Source organism: Mirounga leonina, unplaced genomic scaffold (assembly GCF_011800145.1).
Source record: "Mirounga leonina isolate KUSES-001 unplaced genomic scaffold, KU_Mleo_1.0 Mir_151, whole genome shotgun sequence".
Classification (NCBI taxonomy): domain Eukaryota; kingdom Metazoa; phylum Chordata; class Mammalia; order Carnivora; family Phocidae; genus Mirounga; species Mirounga leonina.
This window is the reverse complement of record NW_023270377.1, coordinates 2,741,531-2,767,441: the sequence shown is the minus strand read 5'-3', so window position 1 is coordinate 2,767,441 and position 25,911 is coordinate 2,741,531. Positions and strand designations below refer to the sequence as shown.

Here is a 25,911-nt window from a genome sequence, read left to right as displayed (position 1 = left end):
TTAATATGCCAGATTATACTCCCATCAGCAGTGGGTACCTGGACAAAATATTCTTTTTCGATAGATTTATAAAATTTAAAAATTCATAACATTGCTTAATAAGACAGGCATAATTGACTGGAAATGAATTCTGACATTTTTGAAAGGTTGAAACCCCAAATCTTTGTCGTTGGGCATTCAAATGTGCAGCTCAAAAGCTGAATGTCTTCAAGACCATTCTTTCCTTTTTAAACATTAGTCACAAGGAAAATGAAGTCAGAAAGTGGTACTCTCGCTGTCCCCTTAGCCCAGGTGTCATAAATGCTCTTTCTGCTCTCTGCAGTCGAACAACTTAGTAATTCATTCCGTGGTGAAACATTTCCACCAAACCCACCCCTCCAAGGGGAGCCTGGCCGAGCTGTGCAGCCCGCTGGATAGGGCCATGCCCCACCTTATCACCTGCACCGTGGAACATGACTCCATCCGTCTGCCCCTGGAGCACCTGGTGGAAGAACGGGTGGCCGGTGAGTGACCAGCCTGGCGGATTCTGCAGGGCAGCTCCGCTTACGACCGCTAACTGATTCCAGGACCAGGTGAATCATTTACCCTCTGCTCGCAGCCTCCCTGGCCGTCTGCAGGTGCAAAGGTCACATAGCCTCTCCCCACACGGGAACCAGTGAATGCTACCAGATTGTCCCTTAGGGAAAAGATGGGTCATCAACGTGGAGATCTAGTCTAGATCTATCAAGTAAACGATACTTCGGATTCTTGTATATAATATATATGTATTGAAATAGTATGCCTATAAATGCTAAACCGAGCTTTTCACTTGGATTGCAATGATTAAATCTTGGCTTCCTCTTCCTCCGATAGGAGGAACAAGGGTCAAATAGACCTCAGTGTCAGGGGGTAAACACCAGAATGAATGTGCTCTTGCTGGACGACTTCATCTCAGCACAGGGGAGGGAGGCCTTGCCAGGCGGGCGGGCGACTTGGGGGCAGATGGCTGGCCAGGCAGGCTGAGGGTCGGGCAGGTGGGCTTGGCCAGCCGTGGCAGTGACTCTGACCTTTCGCTTTTCCTGTGCTATGAAGTCTCAAGACACGGGGCACAGACCACAAACTTCAGAAAACTAAGAGCCCTTTTCTCCCCCAAGACAGCCGAGGTGAATACTTTCCTTTAAGCAAAGTGACGTTCCTCTCTGCCCCTCTAATCTGTCTGGAAATCTGAAGGTGAATCGAGGGAAAGTATTTTTATCATAAAGATAAAGGACTGTAACATAGTGCTCCGTTTGACTATGAAGCCTTTCTATGGATTTTCCTGTTTGACTACTACAAGGGTTTTTCTCTTTCTGGTCTTACCTAGATGCACTACTTTAAGAAAAGAGATCGATCAGGTCTGACTTTCTTATTTCAACTCTTGTTCCTTTCAGTTCCTGGTGCCTTTTTTTTTTTTTCTGTCTTTCTTATTTTTCTGTACTTACAGGGAAGGGCGACACATCATTCTTAGTTGCTGTTGCGTTTAACCTCCTGCTTAAATTACACAGATTTTGGGTGGCTCAGTCATTAAGTGTCTGCCTTCGGCTCAGGTCATGATCCCGGGGTCCTGGGATCGAGCCCTGCATCGGGCTCCCTGCTCAGCAGGGACTCTGCTTCTCCCTGTCCTGTTCAGTGGTTCTTAGTTTATTCACCAAGTTGTGCAACCATCACCATAATCAGTTATAGAACATCTCATCACCCCCCAAAACCTTGTACCCATCCACTGTAATTCTCCATTTGCCTCAACCCCAGGCAACCACTAATCCATGTCCTGTCTCTAAAGATTGCCCTATTTCAGAGGACTTTCGTATGAATTGAATCATAGAATATGTGGTCTTTTTGACTGATTTCTTTCAATTAGCATGTTTTCAAGGTTCATTCATGATGTAGCATGTACCAGTACTTAATTTCTTTTTATGGATTTATAAAATTCCATTTTATGTGAATTCTAATTTATATAAATAATATTCACATTACTTATCCATTCATCAGTTGACGATCATTTGGCATTATGAATAATGCCATTATGAACCTTTGTGTACAAGCTCTTGTGTGGATGTATGTTTTTATTTCTCTTGGGCTTATACCTAGGAGAGGAATAGCTGGGTCACAGAGTAACTCTGTGTTTAACCTTTTGAGGTGACCTATGTATTCCAAAGCAGCTGCACCCTTTTATGTTTCCACCAGCAGGGCACAAGGGTTCCTATTTCTCTATCCTCGACAACGTTTGCAATTGTCTGTATCTTTTATTATAGCTATCCCAGGGGTGTGCAGTGGTATCTCATGGTTTTGATTTGCATTTCCCTGATGGCTGATGATGTTGAGCATCCTTTCATGTGCTTAATAAAAAGACGAGTAATCCTTTTTTAAAAAAAAAATATTTTATTTATTTGAGAGAGAGAGCAGGGGGAGGGTCAGAAGGAGAGGGAGAAGCAGACTCCCCGCTGAGCAGGGAGCCCGATGTGGGGCTCGATCCCAGGACCCCGGGATCATGACCTGAGCCGAAGGCAGACGCTTCACCGACTGAGCCACCCAAGTGCCCAAGACGAGTAATTCCAGCCAGAGCGGCCTTTCTTTTGCTCTCCTTTGAGTCTTGCAGTGGATACGTGAGCTCTGCCCTTCTCTGGCTCCTACCCCGTCCCTGGAGCCCGCCCAGGCCTGCAGTCCTCTCTCGGGCACACGGTGCTCTTCTCAGTCACAGCCAGTGCTCCTGCCCCAGACCTGCAGGGGATGTGGTGGGGGTGCTAGGTCATCACACCAGCCCCTGCCTGCCTCAGCAATTCGCCCTCCTCACGCTCCATGCTGTGCACTCTGCACTTGGATGATCCTTTCATAGTTTTCGCCTATTACTGTTCTGAATGTTTTTTTCCTATTCTTATTAATCTAATGCCATCATCTTTCTATATTCTGGGAATTCCTCAAAATTCCTTGTCCACAGGTGATACCCCTAATTTAGAAAACATCTATTCTCTCATTTAGGGCTTTGAGGGGAGAGTGGATGCATTTGTCTTATACCATTTTGAACCAAAATCTTGATTCAGTCACCTTCACTTATTATTCATCTGTAGTAATGAGATTATAAGAGCTTGGAGCAGTGCCTGGAACCTAGTAGGTGATTAACGAGTGTTGGCTCAGTGTCGAGTGAGTGAAGGTTAAGTACTTGGTACGTTAAGGTGCTCTCGTGAAGACGGTGGAGTAGGAAGATCCTGGGATCACCTTGTCCCATGGATACACCTAGATAATATCCACATCAGTGTAAATAACCCCAAAAAATAACCTGAAGACTGGCAGAAAAAATTCTCCACAGCTAAATGTAGAGAGGAGGCCATGTTGAAGAGGATAGGAAGGGCGGAGACAGGGTTGGAGGCCAGATGGACCTGTGGGACTGTACATGGGGGGAGGGACACCATGGGCTCAGAGAGGGGAGAAGAGCAGACCCCATCCAGGAACCCCAGGTATGAAGAACCTGCACTGGGAAGATGGATCCCCATAACATTAGCTTTGAAAACCAGAGGGGCCTAACTTTGTGAGTTCTTACGATCAGTGGGGCTTAACACCTAGAACTTTAAAAATCAACCGGCTTGGCTCTGGAAGAGCTGGGAGACGAAGAGGAAACTGAAGTCCCACCCTTACAGAGACAGTACAACTAACAGCCCCATGGAAATACAGCATAGAAACAGCAGTTTGATAAACTCCTTGGGTATATGGGAGGGAGATTTATTTACTATTCTCGGAGTGTCTGCTGGAGGGGCATGGTATCTTTTAGGAGACTTCCCCAAGAACAAAGGAGCTGGCAGATGCCATTTCCCTCCTCCAGCTCCCAGCCAGATACACAGACACCCATGGGAACCAGGGTAGTGCAACACTCTCCACCTAGCTTGCTAACAGTGGACCCCACCCCACACTCTTCTGTGGACCCACACCCTCCATCCTGGCCTGGGTAGTTCTCCTGGGCAGCTGCAGGTCCCTTCCTGCAGGGGCCTGGTGCAGACCTTGTTGGCACTGCATGTCCCACCCCCACGTTTTCCTGCAGACCCACCCACTAACAACACAGGGACCAAACCCTGCCTACAACAGGCAAAGACAGCCATTGCAGACAATTGGACTGAAGGCAAATGCCACACAGTAGGGTGCACATAGGAGACACCCCTAGGTTCTAGTGAACAGGGAACACCACACACAGCAGGGCACTATAGGACCTCTCCTTCATAAGGCCACTAATTTCAAGAGCAGGAGACCTAGCTGACTTTCCTAACACATAGAAACAGAGTTAGACAAAATCAGAAGACGGAAGAATCTGTCCCAAATGAAAAAACAGGACAAAATCACGGCAAGAGAGCTAAATCAAATGGAGGTAAATAATATACCTGATAGAGAATTTAAGGTAATGGTCATTAGGTATTCACTGGACTTGAGAAGAAAGTGGAGGACCTCAGTGAAACCCTCAACAAAAAGAAAACATTAAAAAGAACCAAGAAGAGATGAAAAACTCAATAACTTCAATTAAAAATACACTAGAGGGAATAAATAGCAGATTGGAAAAGCAGAAGAATGGATCAGCGACCTGGAGGACAGAGTAATAGAAAGCAATCAAACTAAACATAAGAGAGAAAAAAAGAATACTAAAAAATGAACGTAGATTAAGGGAACTCAGTAACACCATCAAAAGTAATAACATTGGCATCATAGTGATCCCAGAAGGATGAGAGAGAGAAAAGGGGACAGAAAATGTATTCAAAGAAATAATAGCTGAAAACTTCCCGAATCTGGGAAAGGAAACAGAAATCCAGATCCAGGAGACAGACAGCTCCCACCAAATCAACCCAAGGAGCGCCACACCAAGATACATAGTAATTAAAATGGCAAAAAAGTAGTGATAAAGATGGAATTGTAAAAGCAGCAAGATAAAACAATTACATACCAGGGAAACCCAATTAGGCTATGAGCTGATTTTTCAGCAGCAGTTTTGCAGGCCAGAAGAGACTGGTGTGATATCTTCAAAGTGCTGAAAGAAAAAAACCTGCAGCCAAGAATACTCTATCCAGCAGGCCTATCATTCAGAATAAAAAGAGAGATAGGATTTCCCAGACAAACAAAAGTTAAAAGAATTCAATACCACCAAGCCAGCTGTATAAGAAATGTTAAAGGGGAGGAGACTCTTTTTGTAGAAAGACCATAAATAAGAATAAGAAAAGTAGGAAGCACAAAAGCAGTAAATTAAGTATATCTATAAAAATCAGTCAAGGAATTCATAAAATAAAAGGATGTAAAGTATGACACCACATACCTAAAATGTGTGGGGGAGAGGAGGAAAAATTTAGTGATTTTAGAATGGGTTCAACCATCAACTTACTACAAACTGCTATTATGCATAAGATGTTCTATTTAAACCTAACGGTAACCACAAATCAAAAACCAGTAATAGGTATGCAAAAAATAAGGAGTACTGAAAGTCCTAGACACAGCAATCAGATAAGAAAAGGAAATAAAAGTCATCCATATTGGTAAGGAAGAAGTAAAATTTTCACTATTTGCAGAGGACATGATACTCTACATAGAAAACACTAACGACTCCACCAAAAAACTACTAGAACTGATAAACAAATTCAGTAAAGTCACAGAATACAAAATTAATATACAGAAACCCATAGCATTTCTGTACACTAATGATGAAGCAGCAGGAAGAGAAATTAAGAAACCAGTCTCATTACAATTGCACCAAAAACAGTAAGACACCTAGGAATAAACCTGACCAAAGAGGTGAAAGACCTGTACTCTGAAAACTATGAAGTTGATGAAAGAAATTGAAGATGACATAAATGGAAAGACATTCGATGCTCATGAATTCAGAAAACAAATAATTGTTAAAATGTCCATACTACCCAAAGCAATCTACAGATTTAATGCAATCTCTAGCAAAATACCAGTAGCATTTTTCACAGAACTAGAACAAACAATCCTAAAATTTGTATGGAACCACAAAAGACCCCAAATAGACAAAGGAATCTTGAAAAAGAAGAACAAAACTGGAGGTACCACAATCCCAGATTTCAAGATACACTACAAAGTTGAAGTAATCAAAACGGTATGGTACTGGCACAAAAATACACACATAGATCAATGGAACAGAATAGAAAACCCAGAAATAAACCCACAATTATATGGTCAATTAATCTTCGACAAAGCAGAAAAGAATATGCAATGGGAAAAAGTCTCTTCAACAAATGGTGTTGGGGAAATTGGACAGCTACATGCAAAAGAATGACACTGGACCACTTCCTTACATGCTTTGCCAAAATAAACTCAAAATGGATTAAAGACCTAAATGTGAGACCCAAAACCATAAAAATCCTAGAAGAGAGAGCAGTCAGTAATTTCTTTGACGTGGGCATAGCAGGTTCTTTCAAGATATGTCCCCTTAGGCAAGAAAAACAAAAGCAAAAATAAACTATTGGGACTAAATCAAAATAAAAAGCTTTTGCACAGCAAAGGAAACAATAAACAAAACAAAAAGACAACCTACTGAATGGGAGGAGGTATTAGCAAATGACATCTGATAAAAGGTTAATATCCAAAATATATAAAGAACTCATACAATTCAGCACCAAAAAAATCAAATAATCCAATTAAAAAATGAACAGACATTTCTCTAAAGAAGACATCCAGATGGCCAACAGACACGTGAAAAGATGCTCAACACCACTCATCACCAGGGAAATGCAAATCAAAACTACAATGAGATGTCACTTCATACCTGCCAGAATAGCTAATATCAAAAACACAAGAAACAAGTGTTGGCAAGGATGTGCACTGTTGGCGGGAATGCACACTGGTGCAGCCACTGTGGAAAACAGTATGGAGGTTCCTCAAAAAAAAAGTAGCATTACCATATGATCCAGTAATCACACTACTGGGTATTTACCTAAAGACTATGAAAACACTAATTTGAAAAGATATAAGCACCCCTATGTTTATTGCAGCATTGTTTACCATAGCAAAGACATGGAAGCAACCCAAGTGCCCATTGATAGATGGAAGAAGAAGAAGAAGATAGATGATGATGTATATAATGGAATATTACTCAGCCATAAAAAAGAATGAAATCTTGCCATTTTCAACAACATGGATAGATCTAGAGAGTATAATGCTAAGTGAAATAAGTCAGAGAAAGATAAATAGCATATGGTTTCATTCATGTGAAATTTAGTTGAGAAAATGAGCAAATTAAAAAAGAGACAAACCAAAAACCAGACTTAAATACAGAAAACACAGTGATGGTTACCAGAGGGCATGTGGGTGGAGGGATGGGGGAAACAGGTGATGGGGATTAGTAGTAGATTTACCATGATGAGCAGTGAGTAATGGATAGATGTGTTGAATCACTATATTGTAGACCCAAAACTAATATAACACCATATGTTAATTATACTGGAATTAAAATAAAATTTTTGAAAAATAGATGCTCATGAACTAAGAGTGTATTACCTCCTTGTGGGCCCCTCAGCAGCAGAATGGAGAGTGTGTTCCACAGAACAAACTCAGCAACTGAAGCTGCTTTAAAGGAGCATTCACATTGGCTATATCCATGTGCTGTGATGAAGGGTGGCTTATATTCCTTATAGTTTTCTGAACTTTTACAATAAATTACTTTTTAAATATGGAAAATACTTTTGTTAAGCTGTATCTAAATGAACTTTCAAAGAGGTTATTTTATAAGATTAACCTTGGTATGTGTGGTTTTTTCCCTCAGCAGTCACCTTTGTGCCAGTATCCAAGGTGAATGGGCAGGTGGAGGTTGAGGACATCCTGGCAGCTGTCTGCCCGGCCACGTGCCTCGTGACTATCATGCTGGCCAATAACGAGACTGGTGTCATTATGGTGAGTTACTTATCCTTTTAAGAAAATCTAGTGAGGAATGAAGGGGGCCCAGACTCTGCTTGATATTCTCATGCATCTCACCTGGGGCCTCTTCTTTTCTTTCTCCTTCTTCTTCATCTTCATCTTCATCATTTTTGTCTTCGTCGTCGTCTTCATCTTCCTTCTTCCTTCCTTCCTCCCACTTCCTTCCTCCTCCCTCCTCCTTCTTTCCTCCTCCCTCCTCCTCTTCCCCCCTTCCTCCTCCTCCTCCTCCTCTCCTCAGTAATGACTCCTTATTTCTTTCATTCAGTTTTCATGAAATCAAAGAGACATACTCAATTGTTTATTTTTCCCTACTTCAGCCCATCTCTGAAATCAGTCAGCGAATTAAAGCCCTGAACCAGAAGCGGGTAGCTTCCGGGCTGCCGGTCGTTCTGCTACACACAGATGCAGCACAGGCCCTGGGGAAACGGCACGTGGATGTGGAGGACCTGGGTGTGGACTTCCTGACCATCGTTGGGCACAAGGTGCGTCCACAGAGGCTTCCTTCCTTCCATGACCTCAAGGCTCACCTTAGAGCAGAGCCCACGGCACCACTGATCATCCATTTGTTGTCCAGTGCTGTCGGGGGACACAGTGGTGCAATTTGTAGCCCCCACTGTCACAAGCTGAAGAAGGAGAGACCAGCAGCACCCCAACTTGAGACAGGAGGGGGTGGACAGGCAGGGCTGTGGAAGGACCTAGAGGCCTCAGGTGAGACATAAGGCAAGTGGCTTCAGCCAGATATTGAGTGTTCTTTGCAGTGGGCAGAGAGCTCCTGTAGACCCCTCATCAGCCCACTCATAGGCCCCCACCCCAAGGATGGAAGATGTGAGATTCAAGATGTTGCTTTCTCTAACTTGATTTAAAGTGCAGCTCCTGATTGCAAAGGTTTTGTTTTACCAGCTCTTACCTTAAATGTGGAAGAGAGGAAACAGTAGTGAGGACCCTTCTGAGACTTCACTCATCTTTGTGGCAGCTGACTAGAACCTGAAATATTTGTAGTCCTCTACATTGAAGCATGGTGCTCAGCTAGTTTCCAAAGGAGCACGTGTGCTGACCCGACACTGTGGCATTCAATGATTTTTGCAAAATGTCTGTTTGAAAACACGGAATCATACCCAGGAAAAGCCCTTGGCAATCTCTAGTTCCAGCCCCTCTCCTTTTATAAATTCTGTTCTGTGATGTGCAGTCAAGCTCTGCTGCCGCAGGCTAGGAACAAGAGTTCAGGCTCTGCCCTGCACCCCCAAGGCTTTTGTGTCTCTGACATGTCCAGAGTGGTGATGGGTAGCACAAGCTATGGGACCCATGGGTTACAGAGTATTTCTCTATGTGCCTCTAAGCACTGAGCACGCATACAGAGTAGTAACTCAGAAGGTTCTTGCTGAATAAATGACTGACTTTTCCTTTCAGTTCTATGGTCCCAGGATTGGAGCACTTTACGTCCGAGGGCTTGGTGAACTTACCCCTCTGTACCCTATGCTGTTTGGAGGTGGACAAGAACGGAATTTCAGGCCAGGGTAAGATAGAAGGTTAATGAAGTCTCTGGCCTACTGACCATCCTGTTGGTCTGTAGGGCAGTAACTTTTCTTTGTCTCTTAGAAGAACTGTAATAGCACATTCTACCTCACTACTGAGTCAGAATTTGCTGCACTGATAGATTCTGCCCATTCACAGATCTTCACTTTCTATGGGGATGATTCAAAGCTGGAGCCTCCTGGCTGAGATGTGCTGCTCTTCTCATGAGGGTGGGATGAGCAGGGTTGCACAGTAGCACCTGGCTTCCTTTCTGATAGCTCCTGTGTCCCTGCGATAGAAGCTGATACTGTGACCAGGGAAGGAGGTGGTACCAACTATCAGAAATTCTAACAAAAAGGAGAAAAGGAACAACATGGTAGTGGGTTCCCTGGGTTTTCTTTTGCCTCCTTTATCCCTGACTTAGAGCTGATGAAGCCTGTAACTCAGAAACACTAATGAAGGCAGAAAAAAAAACGTCCAACCAAAGCCAGCTCTCACTAGACAGTGGACCAGGAATAGGATAGCCTAGCAAGACGGAGAACTTTTAGACAATACCCACTTTACTCTGGCCAGTCACCACATGGTAAACTGCTGCCATCCCCACCTGAGCCAGCAAAGGCAGGACAGGGAGCCCAAGACTTCCACCTGCACAGCCTGTGACAAGATCTTCTCATCTTGTGTCAGAGGGGGCCTAGTAGGGAGCCAGTAATGAGGTACCCTCACCGTGGTGTCCATGGAGACCACCAGGGCTTCCACCCACAGCTTTACTGACAAGGTGTGTCCTCCCCTTGCCTGTTGACACAGGCTAAGTAGGGAACCCAGATTCCCACCTTCACCTGGCAGCAATGAGCTGGCATACTCCTTCCCCTGCCACAGCAGTGTCAAAAGAAGCCAGCTAAAACAGAAGGGTTAAGTAACATCCAGATTCTCATAACATAATATGGAAATATCCAGGTTTCCATTGAGAACCAGTCATCGTATCAAGAACAAAAAAGATCTTAAATTGAACAACAAAAAAAAGAATAGATTCCAGTGCTGACACTGAGATGACAAAGATGTCAGAATTATCTGACAAAGATTTTAAGGCAACACAAGAAAAATGCTTCAACGAGCAATTATGAACACAGTTGAAATGCATGAAAGTGCCAACAAGGACAAAGAAGATATAAAGAAGAACTAAGTGGAAATTTTAGAACTAAAAACAACAGCAACCAAAGTAAGTGCAATGGATGGGCTCACCAGCAGAATAGGGGCAACAGAGGAAAGAACCCGCGAACTGAAAGAGAACGATAGAATTATCCAATCTAAGCAACAGGGAGGATCTAGACTGGGGAAAAAGCCACACCTCAGGGACCTTGTGGGGACTATAGGAGAAGATCTAACAGTCATTTCATTGACATCCTAGGAAGAGAGGAGAAAAGGTGGGATGAAAAAGAACTCGAAAAAATAATGGCTGAAAACTTCCCAAATTTGGCAAGAGACATAAACCTACAGATTCAAGAAGCTAAAGAAACCCTAAGCAGGATAAATCAAAAGAAATCCATGCCAATGCACACAGTTAAACTTCTGAAAATGAAAGGCAAAGAAAAATCTTGGAAGCAGCCAGAGGAAAAAATGACACCTTTCCTACAGGGTAAAAATAATTCAAATAGCAGTGTATTTCTCATCAGAAACCATGGAGACCAGAAGAAAGTGATGCAGTATTTTGCAAGTGTTGAAAGCATTGTCAAGCCAGAATCCTATATGCAGCAGAAATATCCTTCAGGAATAAAGGGAAAATCAAGACATTCTCAAATAAAGGAAAACTAACAGAATTTGTCACCAGAAGACCTATGCTAAAAATTACTAAAGGAAGTTCTTTAAACAGAAAGGAAATAGTAAAAAAAGGAAACTGGGAACATCAGTGTAAACAAAGTATGGGTAAATAAAATAGGCTTTTCTCTTGAGTTTTTGAAATTATATTTAATGGCTTAAGCAAAAATTATAGCACTGTATGATGTGGTTCCAAATATATGTGGAAGAAAAATTTAAGATACTTATAAATGGAGGAGGACTAAAAGGATGTAAAAGGAGATAAGGTTTCTGTTCATTTGAACTTCTGAAAAATGTTCAAATAACCCACTGAGAGGTAGGAAGAAGAAAACAGAGAAATAAAAAACAGAACAAACAAAAAAAAATTTTAATGGGCGACCTAAACCCTAACATTAATTACATTAAATATAAATGGTCTGAATACAGCAATAGACAGAGATTGGCAGAGTGAATTTTTTTTAAAAATTGACCTAACTGGGGCACTTGGGTGGCTCAGTCAGTTAAGTGTCTGACCCTTGGTTTCAGCTCAGGTTGTGGTCTCATGAGTTGTGAGATTGAGCCCACGTCAGGCTCCATGCTCATCAGGGAGTCTGCTTAAGAGTCTCTCCCTCTGCCCTTCCCTTCACTTGCACTTGTGTGTATGTGCGCTCCTGTTCTCTCTAAATCTTAAAAGAAGAAAAAAATGACCCAACTGCAGTTGACCCTTGAACAATGCAGGGGTTAGTGGTGCCGATCCCCTGCACAGCTGAAAATCTGCATGTAACTTTTAACTCCATAAAACTTAACTGCTCATAGCCCCCTGTTGACTGGAAGCCTTACTGATAACATAAGCTGACAGTTAACACATATTTTGTATGTTATATGTATTATATACTATATTCTCACAATAAAGTATGCTAGCAAAAAGAAAACGTTAAGACAATTATAAGGAGGAGAAGATACATTTACAGTACTATAAAAAATCTGCATGAAAGTGGACCCATGAAGTTCAAACTTGTGTTGTTCAAGGGTCAACTATATGTGGTACATATAAGAAACTCACCTCAAATATATTGATAGAGGGAGGTTGAATATTAAAAATGGAAAAATAGGTATCATATAAACATTAATCAAAGGAAAGCAGGAATGGCTATATATTAGATAAAGGAGACTCCAGAGCAGAGAAAATTACTGGAGCCACAAAGGGGACATTATATAATGATAAGAGTCAGTCCACCAAGAATTCCTAGCTATCCTAAATGGTGATGGAGTACACAACAGAGCTGCAGAGCATGTGAGGCAAAAACATACTGAACTGAAAAGAGAAACAGACAAATCCACAATTACAGTTGGAGACCACAATACCCTTCCCTCAACAATGAATACAACTAGATAAAAATCAACCAGGATACGGAAGAACTCAATAACAGCCAACAACCAATAGGACCTAATTGAAGTGTTTAGAACATTTCACCCAACAACAGCAAAATACATATTCTTTACAAGTGCCACAGAATATACACTAAGATAGACCATGTCCTGTGTCATTAAACAAACCTCAACACATTTGAAGAACTGAAATCATACAGTGTTTTCTCATCACAGTGGAATCAAACCAGAAATCAATAACTAGAAGGTAGTAGGAAAATCTCCAAACACTTAGAAACAAACAACACACTTCTACATAAACCATGGGTCAAACAGGATTCCTCAAGAGAATTAAATACATCAAAATGAATGAAAATGAAAATACACCTTATCAAAATTTGTGAGACAGCCAAAGCATGGCTGAAAGGGAAATTTATAGCACTGAATGTATATGTTAAAAAAGATGATGACTCGGGGCACCTAGATGGCTCAGTCACTTAAGCCTCTGACTTGATTTCAGCCCAGGTCATGATCTCAGTCAGGGTCATGAGATCAAGCCCTATGTTGGGCTCTGAGTTCAGTGGGGAGTCTGCTTGAGATTCTCTCTCTCCCTCTCCCTTTGCCCCTCCCCGACTCATGAGCACTCCCTAAATAAATAATCTTAATTTAAAAAAGATGATGACTCTGAAGTCAATAAGCTATCACCTGAAGAACTTAGAAAAAGAGCAAAATAACCCCAAAGTAAACATAAGGAAATACTAAAGAACAGAAATTAGTGAAATTGAAAACAAAAATAATTTTTTAAAGATTTTATTTATTTGTTTTTAGTGAGAGAGAGCGAGAGCAGGGGGAGGAGTAGAGGGAGAGGGAGAGAGAGAATCTCTGCTTAGTGCAGAACCTGTTGGAAGGCTTGATCCCATGACCCTGAGATCATGACCCGAGCCAAAATCAAAAGTCAGGTGCTGAACCAATTGAGTCACCCAGGCACCCTGCAAACAAAAATTTTTTTTTTTTTTAAGATTTTATTTATTTATTTGAGACAGAGAAAATGAGAGACAGAGAGCGTGAGAGGGAGGAGGGTCAGAGGGAGAAGCAGGCTCCCTGCCGAGCAGGGAGCCCGATGCGGGACTCGATCCCAGGACTCCAGGATCATGACCTGAGCCGAAGGCAGTCGCTTAACCAACTGAGCCACCCAGGCGCCCCAAAAATATTTTTTAAAAAAATAATTGAAACAAAGAAATAGCCTTTTAAAAATATTGATAAAACTGACAAATCTCTCACAGTATTGTACACCTGAAACTAATATAACACTGTATGTTAAGAATACTGGAATTAAAAGAAAAAATAAATTAAAAAAAACCAAACCTGACAAACTTCTAGTGAGACTGACAAAAAATTGCCAGTATCAAATTTGACAATTCAGACGAAGCGGAATACTTCATCAAAAACCAAATTACCACAGCTCACCTAATAGGAGACTTGATCGTTTAAATATCTTTATAACTATTAGGAAAAGGAAATTAATTTTGTAATTTTAAAACTCCTCAAAAAGAAATCTCCAGGCCCAGGTAGCTTCACAGGAAAATTCTACCAAACACTTAAAGAATTAACACCATTCTATGCAGTCTCTTCCCGAAAAATAGGTGGAGGGAACATTTCCCTGGTTCATTTTATGAATTTATACCAAAACCAGACAAAGATGGTACAGAACAATAAAACTATGGACCAAATATCTCTCATGAATTTAGATGCAGAAGTCTGTAACAAAATATTAGCAAATGGAATTCAGCAATATATAAAAATAATATATACACCATGATGGAGTTTGTTCCAAGGATGCAAGGCTGATTCAGTATTCCAAAATCAATCAATGTAAGGTAGCATATTAAAGAAGAAAAATTGGGGCGCCTGGGTGGCTCAGTCGGTTGAGCGTCTTACCCTTGATCTCAGCTCAGGTCTTGATCTAGGATCGTGAGTTCAGGCCCTGTGCTGGGCTCCACACTGGGCATGAAGCCTACTTAAAGAAGAAGAAAAATAACATAATTTAATGCATAAAAAAGTATTTAATAAAATTCAACATTCATTCATTAAAAACTCTCACAATATGACTAGAGGAGAACTTCTTCAGCTTGAAAAGAGCATTTACAAAAAAACCTACTGCCAACATCACACTCAACAGCGAAGGCCTGAATGTTCTACTCCTATGACGGAACAAGATGAAGATGTCCACTCTCACTTCTTTTTCAGCAGTGCCGGAAGTTCTAGTCCGTGCAGAAGGCAAGCAAAGGAAATATAAGGAATACAGATTGGAAAGGAAGTGGTAAAACTGCCCCTTTTTGTAGATCACATGATGGCCTCTGTAGAAAATCCCAAGGAACAGATAAGAAAACTCCTAGGACTGATGAGTGAATTCAGCAAGATCATTGGTTACAAGATAAGCATACAAAAATTGATTATATTTCTGTATATTGGTAATGAATGTATGAACAACAAAATTAAAAATACAGTACCATTTATAATCACTCAGAAATACTCAGATATAAGACTTGTAAGCTGACAACTATTAATGTGGCTAAAAGAAAGCAAAGATCTAAATATGTGGAGAGACATGCTATGTTCATGGATCAAAAGACTCCATATAGTAAAGGTCAGTTCTCCCCAAGTTGATATCTCAGTTTAGCCCAATTTCTATCAAAAGCCCAGCAAGTAGACCAATGGAACAGAATAGATACAACCAGAAATATGCCCAAATGACTTTTGACAAAGATACAGAAGTAACTTGGTGGAGGAAAGACACTCTCAGCAGATGGTACTGGAGCAATTAGACATCCTTACGCAGACGACAAACCTCAGCCTAAGTCTCACAGCTTGTAAAATACTAATTCAGGATACATGATGAACTTAAATGTGAAAAAACTATAAAACTTTTAGGGGAAAAAAAAAAAAAACAGGAAAACATCTTCAGGCTCTAGGCCTCAGCAAAGAGATCTCAGACTTGATACCAAAAGCATCCATAAAAGGAAAAGTTGATAATTGAACTTCATCAAAATTTAAACCTTTCTCCCTGCAAAACAATTTGTTAAGAGGATGAAAAGACAAGCTGTGCACTAGAATATGTCCTCAAAGGACTAGTATCTAGAATACATAAAGAAAACTCTCAAAATTCAACAGCCAAAACCCCCAAACAATTCGGTCAAAAATGGGCAAAAGACACTCACAGACATTTCACCAAAAAGGATACACAGATAGCAAACAAGCACATGAAAAGATACTGAACATTTTTAGCTATTAGGGAAATGCAAATTAAAACCACGATGAGACATCACACCTACCGGAACGGCTAAGACAAAAACTAGAGACAACGTGGAGTGCTGTTGAGGATGCAGAGACTCAGCTTCACTCATACACGGCCAGGGGGGTGGAAATGGGACAGCTGCTCTGGAAAACAGCCTGGCATTGTCTCTTCAAACTAGATTTGTGCCCACCACACAACCTAGGAATTTCACTCCTAGACACTTATCCCAGAGAAATGCAGACTTACGTTCCCACAAAAGCCTGGACACAAGCGTGTCTAGCCCCTTTCTTCGCAATGGCCGCAAAGTGCAGGGAGCTCAGCTATCCTGTAACGAGTGGCTGGCACCCTGTGCGTGGACACTACTCAGTCATGGAAAGGGATTAGCTGTTGATACACACAGCCGCCTGCAAGGAACGTCCAGAGAATTATGCTGAGTGAAACAAGCCAATCCCCCAGAATTATAACTGATTCCATTTATAGAACATTCTTGAAGTGACAGAATTAGAGATGGAGAACAGGTTAGCAGCTGCCCAGGGCTAAGGAAGGGATGGGGCCCAAGGCAAGCAGGTCTGGTTATAAAAGGCCAACAGGAGGGACCTTGGTGGTGGTGGAAATGTTCTGTATCTTATCCACATCCTGGTTGTGATCTTGTACGACAGTGTTACTGGGAAGCTGAGTAATAGGTACACAGAATGTCTCTACATTGTTTCTTATAACCATGTATGAATCTACATTATCTTTAAAACAAAGTTTAATTAAAAAAAGAAGAGGTAGAACATCATGTGTTCGGGAAGCCCTAATAGGGTAGCTCAGTATGTGGACTGGGAGTGGGAAGCAGGGTTTGCATGACTCCAGAAGGAGGCAGAGGAGGCTGACCAAATGCTCGGGGTGGAGGGGGGGCGTGCGGGGCGGCGGTGGGGAGACAGGCTCCAGGTTCTACACAGGGTCCCGGCTCCTCCACCTGGGCAGCCCCTCTTGCCACTCACAGGGCATAGACCTTGAGAGATGCTCTTGGTCCGGCCATGCTGTCCCACAGATGAGGGGGGTGAGGCCCGAAGAGGGGATGGCATTAGGATCCCACAGTGGTCGAGGAGGGGTGTAGGATAAGCTCAGACCTCTGGATTCTCCACGCAGAGCTCCTTGCTCTTCCCAGACCATCCCCAGGTGTCAGAGCCCGTCTCCGGGGACAGAACTGACCAATGAACTTGTCAAAGGGAGATCAGCAGGATCGCGTTACCTGTAATGCCTTGTGCTTCCTGTTTGCTTATCTGGTTATCTGCTGGTCAGCAGCGGCAGCCAGCTCCCAAGACTTAAGCAAACTTCAGCCAAAACTTAAAATTCAGAAAATTATGGGCGCCTGGGTGGCTCAGGTGGTTGGGCGACTGCCTTCGGCTCAGGTCATGATCCTGGAGTCCCTGGATCGAGTCCCGCATCGGGCTCCCTGCTCGGCAGGGAGCCTGCTTCTGCCTCTGACCCTCTCCCTTCTCATGTGCTCTCCCTCTCTCATTCTCTCTGTCTCAAATAAATAAATTTTAAAAATCTTAAAAAAAAAAAATTCAGAAAATTATTATGTTAGTGATTTATTTTGTTTTTCCTGAAAACAGAGTGAAGAGTTCTGTTTTCAGCTTGTTAGGTCTGAGGGAGAGCCTCCGGTCTTCAGGGGTCCTCCTGCCCTTTCCTGCACCCACACAATCTCTAGTAACCAACGACTCGTCCCACGGGACAGTTGAGAGGCTGCAGCTGAACGGTCAGCTGATGGGAACAGCGCAGAGCTGGGGTCTTTGGACCCCCACCGGGTTCGACAAGGGGGCCCTGGGCTCCGCAGCTGGAGGAGGGGTTTCTCCTGTGTAGGAAAAGGGCCCGGACAGAATTGTCCGTGTGGACACCCAGCATATGTTGCCCAAGGCGGGCCGTGTGGACGGTGAGTGGACCAGGAAGCTGGGCGTGAGGGTTTGGGGGCTGCAGCACCATGGGGGCAAGCACATGGCACGTATTTAGGAAAGATGTGGGTGTGATTTCGTTTTCAGTTGAACCCATGACTTTCACAGGCCGGATTCTGTCCTAGGACATTTGTTCATTGCTTTGCGTGGAAATAGGATTGAAACCCTTGTCTCTTACAGGACCGAGAACACACCGATGATCGCCGGCCTTGGGAAGGTAAGCCCTGGTGAGCTTGGGCAGATGGAGCAGGCGCTTCGTCTCGTGTGTGGGAAAACCTGAGTCTTCCTCCAGCTGAGTCTCCTTTGCTCCCTCGTGCCCGCCACTCACACAACACTCCCAACCCCAGAGGTGGGTGTCGGGGGCAGATTTCCACACAGAGCAGTTTTGTGACCCCAACTGGGTGTCCTGCCATTGAACTCGATTCTGACACTGGCTACCTGGAGGCAGGTCCGGGGCTCAGGCCCACAGGACTGCCCGCCCAGCACCCCTTCAGACACCAGGCGTAAGTCCCAGGTGTCACCTGTGTTTCTGACTGGCCAGTCCAAATATTAGAACCAGAGATCCTCCTGCTGTTCCTATCACTTAGGAAATTCCTGGAGTTTCGGGAGCTCAGTGCTGGGACCGGGGCAGAGACCTGTATACTTTCTATCATCTTACAATCCATTCCCCCAGCGGCTTTACCAGGTATCCAGGGCCTTGGGGAGATCATGTTCATGGCCCAATAAATGGACTGAGGTTAGAAAAAGCCTCAAATTGTATTTATCACCCCAGAGTGTACTTTTTGAGATCTGTAGAGTGGATTGATTGCTCGTGTTTAGCACTGACATGGAAAAGCTCTTTTCAAGCCTCTGCTAATATAAGAAATACAGTGACGTCTTTACAGCAGAGACCCACAGTCGGGCCCACGGGTGGCTTGTTCCCTGGGGCCATCTCCACCCCCAAGCCCTGGCTGTCCCACCTACAGGATGCAGCTTGTGCGCAGCTTGATGGCAGCCCACCGGCTCGCTGGCCCCTCAGCTCCAGCCTGCAGCTGCACCTCCCCCAGGTTCTCTGACCCTCCCTGACTCCCCACTGCCCTCCGTGCATGCAGTCTGGCCTTTCACACACCCAGCTTCACGAGGCCCCTCTTCCCTAGGTTAAGTCCAGGTGTCTTCCTGGCTTCCCACCACCCCTTTCTCTGTGTGCCTCCTAAAGAAGGGCCCCTCCTGCAGTCATCCCCTCTGCCCGTCCTCCTGATCCTCTCCACTAGAACGTTATAGCCTCCACAGCCCTGCGACCTCCTCCTCTCCCTCCCATTCCTGACACCCAGTCTCACTCCTTTCTCTTCCCCGGAACTTGCAGAGGAGGCCCAGCCCCATGCACTGCTGCTGGCATGCCTCCCCCAGCTAGTTCCCCTCCGCCCTGGCCAGGCCTTGGCCTCTTCACCTGCTGGTGGGCCTCCCAGCACCATCCCAGCCTCCTCTCCACAGCTGCTCCCTCGTGGCACTCATCCTGTCCTGCAGCTCCACCAGCCTGTGCTCAGGGCTTTGAACTTGGCATCTCAGGGCAGGTCCTGATCTTTCTGAGAAACCCAGGTCCCCACCTGCTTACTTGACATTCCCTCTGGGCCCACGTGTGTGTCTCTCCTCCCTGGTTCCCCTCTCTCCCCATGGTGCCTCCTGCCATCTGGGACCTCACTTCAGAAATCTAGACGGTGCCTTGGTCCCTCCTGGTCCTTGCCTGCACTGATGAGCAGCCAGCCAGTCCTGTCTGTCCTGTCTCCACAGTATATCGAGGTCTGCGTCTTGTGTGACTCTGGACCAGGTCATCCGCATCTGTAGTCTGGACGCCTGCCTGCCGTGGTCCCTTCCATTCTCTGCACAGCACCCAGAATGGTTTACACATGCAAGTCAGGGCATCTCACCTCTTTCTCAAAACCTACATGCATTTGTGCCTTTGCACTTGGGTCCTGGCCCTGCCTGTCATGGGGACCTGGGGCCCTGTCCCCCTTGGTCACTCCGTCCCAGGAGCGCACTTGCCCCTCCCTCTGCCATGGCCGTGAACACCCTAGGTCCACGCACTGTCACCTTCACATCTCCTACCCTGCGTGTCCCGCATGCCCCGCGCGCCCGTCAGAGCGCTCTCCCCAGTTGGTATGATGCTGTTCCCGCTTCCCTTCGGTCCTCGGTCTCGGGAATGGTTGTGCCTCGAGAACTGGGAGTGCTCTTTGCTCTTACGGGCAGTATCTGGTGCCTGGAGGTATCAGGAAGCGCCTGATAAAATAAATTCCTGTTAAACAAGTGAAGATAACTCTTCTCAAGCTCTGACCATGGCCCCTGCCACACGGTTGCACTCAGTAAATATTATCTATTCGAGATTTTCCAGGAAAAGAGCAGTTTGAAGAAATGTCACTTCTCTATCATCAGGAAATCTCACCTCTGCTCTTGAAGGCTGCTTTATTCTCCTTGTTTTATGACAATTGAACATGCTTTCTTGCGTTACCGTCCCTGTCCCCAGGCTGCTGAGCTGGTGACCAGGAATTGCGAGGCTTACGAGGCCCACATGAGAGACGTTCGTGACTACCTGGAGGAGCAGCTGGAGGTGAGCCTGGGGTTCGCGGGGTTCAGGGGGGCAGCCTGGAGTCTGGGGGGGTCCCAGCCTTCCTCCAGTGAGCTGAGGGTCAGGGGTGCCGCCCCAGGCAGCAGGCAGGACAAGGACGGGGGTTGTTTGAAACTCAGTCCAGGGACTCTGGGGACAGTCAGGGTAGAGGCTAGAGGACGGAAGCCTGGGTCAGGAGACCCCCCAAGTTGGGCTCTAGGCCAAGTGGCTGACCTTCATAAAGGCGTGATAGAAATGCAGCAGAGCTAGTGGACTTGATGGTTGTATGGAGGAGAGTCACACGTATTCAGAATTTTTTTCTCCTGATTAACTTTGCTCTCTAGTCAGTCCCTATAACTATTATAGGCAGGTGCTTATTGATGAACTAATTATTTTATGTGTCGAGGTTGAGATTTTGTTTTCCAGAAAAGGCTCGAGGTCAAACAGTTGGGGTGCAGGGGGGCTGTGTGTTTTGAAACTACCTCTGAAGACTTCATTGACTTCTCAGGCTGAATTTGGTAAGCAGAGAATCCATCTGAACAGCCAGTTTCCAGGGACCGAGCGACTCCCCAACACATGCAACTTTTCTATCCGGGGACCCCAGCTCCAAGGTGACGAGGGTCTCCCGGTCTCCGCGTGGGGTGGTGGGCGCCGGAGGGAGCAGAGTGGCCCCCTAGGGCGGGTGTCCCCAGGAGGCCAGGCCGGTCTCGGCCGCTTCCCGCTCTCCCTGCCTGGGCCGTTGGTGCAGCGCTGGCCCCAAGCTGAGAGGGAAGGAGATGAGATGCGCTAAATTTTAGGCTGGCTCATCCATTTCCGTCAGCAAGTTTGACAAAACATTTCACGAGGATAAGGGAAGGGAGAGGCAGTCAACTTTAAAATTTGGCTCAGAGTCAGGAGGAAGCGCACATGTGTGGGACTCGTTCCTGTGATAACTGCCTCCCGGCTGGAAACCATTGGGATTCCTGGAATCCAGAAGATAAAACATGGCTCACCCAGGGCCCTGGGGCCGAGTCCAGGGAACTGACCAGCCGAGCTTCACGGAGAGGAGATTCTGTGCCCTGAGCCTGAGGGAGGCACGTTTGGGGAAGTTCCTGGGGGAGAGGGGTTGCTCCCCGCCTCGCTGGATGGCGCGAGGAGCGCCGTGTCTGCACCACGTACAGGCCCTGGGCAGGCGTCCCTGTGCCGGGGGTGGGACCCTGCGCTGGGATGCAGTCTCGCTGTTTGCCGTGCAAAGGAGAGCTGCTCTGTCCTCTTCCCCGCTTTTGTGGGGACAGATGTATTCAGTGAGGCCCGTGCCCATTTCAATGAGACGGATTCTTTTAATTAAGTCAGTGGGTTTATTACTTTAATCTCTGTGCTTGTGAAAGAAGAGGGAAGTGTCCTCCCGCTTAATCAAAACGGCGCCCGAGTGTCTCCACCCTTAGAAAACTCAGATGTAAGTTTAAATGTCATTCCTGGGACCGCGAAGTATGAGGTGAGGCAGCTGATGAGGGCTCTGGGTGTCCCCCTCGGCAGTTGACCGGAAATAACGTGTTCGAGGCCGGGTTTATGAGGCAGAATCGTGTCTGCGAGGAACCGTCCTGTCTGGGTCCTGCTGCTCTGTGCCCTGGGATGAGAGGGCCCGGGCGCTGGGCACGAGGGAGGGAGCCTCCACACTTGCGGGGGAAGGGGACCCACGGGCAGCTGGGGCCCCGCCCGCGCGCTCCGCCTCAGCCTCGCGCCGTGTCTCCCCAGGCCGCGTGGTGCTGGCGCGGTGCGGGACGCTGCTGGCTAGCGTGGGGGCTGCGTGCCACTCGGACCACGCGGACCGGTGAGTGCGCGCACGCTGGGCCGCGCTGGGCCTGGGGCTCCCGGGGCTGCGCGGCCAACGGGGACACAAAACGTGACCAGACGTCACAGGGCCAAGGGGAGGAGGGGAAGCTGCAGCCTGAGGGGGGGCGGCGGGGAGGGGCAGGCCAGGCTGCGGGAGCTCCCTCCGTCCTCGGAAAGTGAGGGGCTTCGGGAGGTTGCGACAGCCGGGTTGGTTCCGGGCGGCCCCTGCCCGGTGCAGGAGGATGGCCGTGGCCGAGGCAGGAGGGGAGGGTGTGGGGCCCGGGCATCCGAGACTGGCCCGACCCCGGGGCGGGAAGAGCAGGGCTTCGGTTTCCCGCTCGCCGTGAGGGGGGGCCCGCAGAGGTGGGTGCAGTCCCGGATGAGACAGCCGGGGCCCCACAAAGAGCCGAGCCATGGTCGGCAGCGGGCCGTCCGGGAGTCTGTGGCTGGGGCTGTGGTGTGTGAGCACCTCAGGCCAGGGGGCTCCCGAGGGCCGAGGGCCGGGTGGGCTCAGAGCTGTGCCAGGGAGGGCTGCGCGAGGGAGGGTGAGGCCAGGAGCCGGCATGTGGCAGCCCGAGTGGCTGTCGCAGTGAGGCGACTGCAGGAGGAGGGCGCTCAGGTGGGCCACCGCTCCCAGAAAGCTCCCCACAGCCCTCCAGAAAGGATCTGAGTGGCCCATTTCCCAGACGGGGAAGCTGAGGCAGGTGCAGTCTGTAGTCTCACCAGGCACAAGATGAGGGGGAGGGGAGGAGGCGCCTGAGGAGCGGTGCCCAGGGGCGCGGCTGGGAGGGGACAGGTGTCCATGTGGCCCCTGCAAGAGTGGGAGGGGAGAGGGGTAGAGGCAGATGCTCATGGCTCTTGCGGAAAGTGGGGGTGCCCTCTGGAATAGGCAGTGAGGCCACCCCCCAGGGGAGGGCAGGGGGCCAAGAGCTGTGGGCCCTGTCCCCTCTCTCCCCTGCGCTGCAGGGGCCTCTGGCACGGACCCTCGGGAACCACAGCGAGGGAAGTCCCCTCTCCCACCTAGGCCTGGGGACGGCTTTCAGGGGCTCTGTAATGTGACAGCGACCTTTGCTCTGCTGTTTCCACCCTGGGGCCTGTGTATGGGGGCCCCCACGGGCCCTTGAACCGCGCACCCTGCTGGGGATGGGAGAGCACCAGCACCGCCCGAACACTGGCCCCGGGGTGTGCAGAACCCCGCATCTCCTCCGAGACCCGCCCACACTCCTCGAGGGTCGGAAGCCCTGGAAGGTGGGGCTCGGCCTCACCGGACACAGCTCTCCTGGGGACAGAGGGAAGGTGCCGGGCGAGGCCGCAGTACCGTGCAGGAGTCCAAGCACGAGACCGTGGACCCAGAGGCCGGGGGCCTAGAGGTGTTTGGCAGAGAGGGGAGATGGGTCTACACAGCCCCATCCTGGGGAGCTAGTGGAGAGCAGGAGGGGCAGGGTCCCTCCCCCGAGCCCTGGGGAGCACAGAGAGCCTTTCCCCTCTGACAGCTGACAGGCTCTCCTCGCCCCCACCCCCCAGGCCGTCCCCGGTGCTGCTGAGCTGTGGCATTCCCTTCGACGTGGCCAGGAACGCACTCCGGCTCAGCGTGGGCCGCAGCACCACCAGGGCCGAGGTGGACCTCATCGTGCAGGACCTGAAGCAGGCCGTGGCCCAGCTGGAGGGTCAGGCCTAGTGCCCAGGGTGCCCCATAGGAAGCCATGCCGAGGGCCGTGCCAGAATGGCTCTCCTGATTTGTCCCAGTCTTAGTCTTGTCCCAGAGTGTCTGACGTGGAGATGGGTCAGTGGGTGTGTGTGGGTGCGCCGGGCCCCCTTCCTGTCCTCGGGTCAGTGGAGAGCCGGTCTGTCGGGCAGGCAGGCCCCGCAGGTGCTTCTAGGCCCAGGACACAAACCTGTGTGGGACTGTCCCCACCACCCCGTGGCGCAGGTTGAAGTGGAAACATTTCAGCTGTGTCAGTGCTCCCCTCTGGGAATTGGGGTGAGCCTGTTGTGAGTGCCACCTTCCTGGAAGGTGGCGTTTTTACCCAGAAGATAACATCCAAGTATTTACAAACCGTTGTCAGTTGCTACCATGAACATAGGAAACCTGATTTTTGCTGCAGTCATGGCCTCCCCTGCCTGTTGGCACCGAGGTCCGTCCGCCCGTGTTCTCCGATCTTGCTCTTGGCCCTTCCCAAGCCCTTCCGAGGTCAGGCCCCGCTCCCTGCTCTGTGTCCCCCCACTTCCCCGCCCCACCTGACCTCTGCACTCAGCCTGCCAGCCACCCAGAGCCACCAGGCCCCACCGGCCTTTTCCCTGTGGTCATTTACTCAGGGTTCCAGCGCAGACGTGGGAGTCGGGGGGGCGGCCGGGCTTATGTGACCCCGGCTCATTCCTGCGGTGGGAAATGAGTTTGTCCCTAGCTCCGCTGGCATGATGATGTTATTCCCAGATGGATTTTGCTATCCTTACCCTGCTCTGCGACGTCCTGATACACCCTGGACGGTGTGGCTTACAGAGCTACTTCACGTAGCAGTGATTTCTTAATACACTTTTAACATGTGGTTTTAAGGTGCAAAGAACTACATGATGACATTGTAGAGACTGTTGTCAGAAATTAAGTGAATAAAATATTCCAGTGCTGCTATTAGACGTCTATGGTTTCTCCGGGGGTCACCGATGTGTCGGAGCTGGCTGCAGAGCTGGTGTTGGAGGGGTGTGTAGTGACCCCAATTTATCGCCGTACGATTAGGCTTCAGCTTAGGGAATTCAGCTTGACACTGTCTCTGCGAGTCCCTAGGAAGTGGGTCACTAAAGTAGCGTCCCACTGCCTCCAGGCAGAGGCCATGCTGATCCCAGTCGGCCCAGGAAAAAGCCATGGGTGCCAGCTCCACTGAAGAGAAGAGTCTGGGACGAGAAGTGCAGCAGCCCTCAAGAAACCCCCTTGACCTTCAGCCGCAGCCCCAGAGACCCTCACCCGCCTCGGAGGCCTTCCTGTCCGGCGTTAGGGCCCTGGGCCCGTGGCTGGCTCTGACAAGCTGCTGCTCCCCCGAGGTTTATGGAGCCTCCAAGGCCCAAGGCCAGCGCAGGGCCAGGATCTGGCATAGATCCCCCAGGAGGCAGGCGGGCCCTTGGCTCCGTGGGTGAAGACCTAGCCGAACTCCAGCGCACGTGGCCCTGAGTTCCCCAGAGAGGGCCCTCCTGTGGATGGGTCTGCCCTCCCATGAGAGGAGTCTCTCAGGTGGGCCCCCCCTGGGCCAGCACAGCCTCCGGGCTACAGCCCAGACGAGAGCAAGCAGATGCGGGGGAGCCTACTGCCTTCCTGGAAGGACCCTGGGGGCCGTAAACACCCACCAGCTGCGGGAAGTCCTCAGGATGAGAGCCACGGTGCATCTCAGTGCTTGCTCCGCAAGAGGAAGAGGCCCGGGCCAGCCTCTGCCAGCCAGCACCCACCCCTGACTTGACCCCAGTGCAGACCCCTCCCCGGGGCCCACCGCAGCTCTGGCCACCGCAGGCGTGCTGGGGTAGGGCTGCGAGGCCCAGTCTCCCGAGGCCTGCCCACCCCGGCCCCCCGCCCCCCGCCCGCCCGCTGCGTCCCATCTGCCCTGTGCACCGCTTATCGGGTAACCGGAGCTGGGAGCTTCGTCCGCGCCTGAAACAGGAAGCCCGGCCCTGTGCGTGAGCCGCCGAGAGCCCCCGAGTGGCTGGGCTGGAGG

At 48.2% G+C, this 25,911-nt stretch overlaps 1 protein-coding gene across 5 annotated transcripts in view; it reads left to right on the top strand.

The window, feature by feature from the left end:
* SCLY (selenocysteine lyase) overlaps window positions 1-25,729 on the top strand; it is a 37,623-nt gene extending 11,894 nt beyond the window's left edge. For 3 of the 5 annotated variants that reach the window (XM_035006771.1, XM_035006773.1, XM_035006772.1), the window contains 9 exons: window positions 323-503; window positions 7,766-7,893; window positions 8,235-8,399; window positions 9,325-9,431; window positions 18,004-18,040; window positions 20,321-20,404; window positions 20,910-21,012; window positions 22,136-22,211; window positions 23,738-25,727. In XM_035006771.1, coding sequence (XP_034862662.1) covers window positions 323-503; window positions 7,766-7,893; window positions 8,235-8,399; window positions 9,325-9,431; window positions 18,004-18,040; window positions 20,321-20,404; window positions 20,910-21,012; window positions 22,136-22,211; window positions 23,738-23,891 — 1,035 coding nt within the window. In that variant the 3' untranslated portion in view covers window positions 23,892-25,727. Of the gene's footprint in view, window positions 1-322; window positions 504-7,765; window positions 7,894-8,234; window positions 8,400-9,324; window positions 9,432-18,003; window positions 18,041-20,320; window positions 20,405-20,909; window positions 21,013-22,135; window positions 22,212-23,737 lie in introns of all 5 variants that reach the window. The other 2 variants (XM_035006770.1, XM_035006769.1) reach the window with 1 other exon arrangement.
* Window positions 25,730-25,911: the final 182 nt, after the last annotated feature.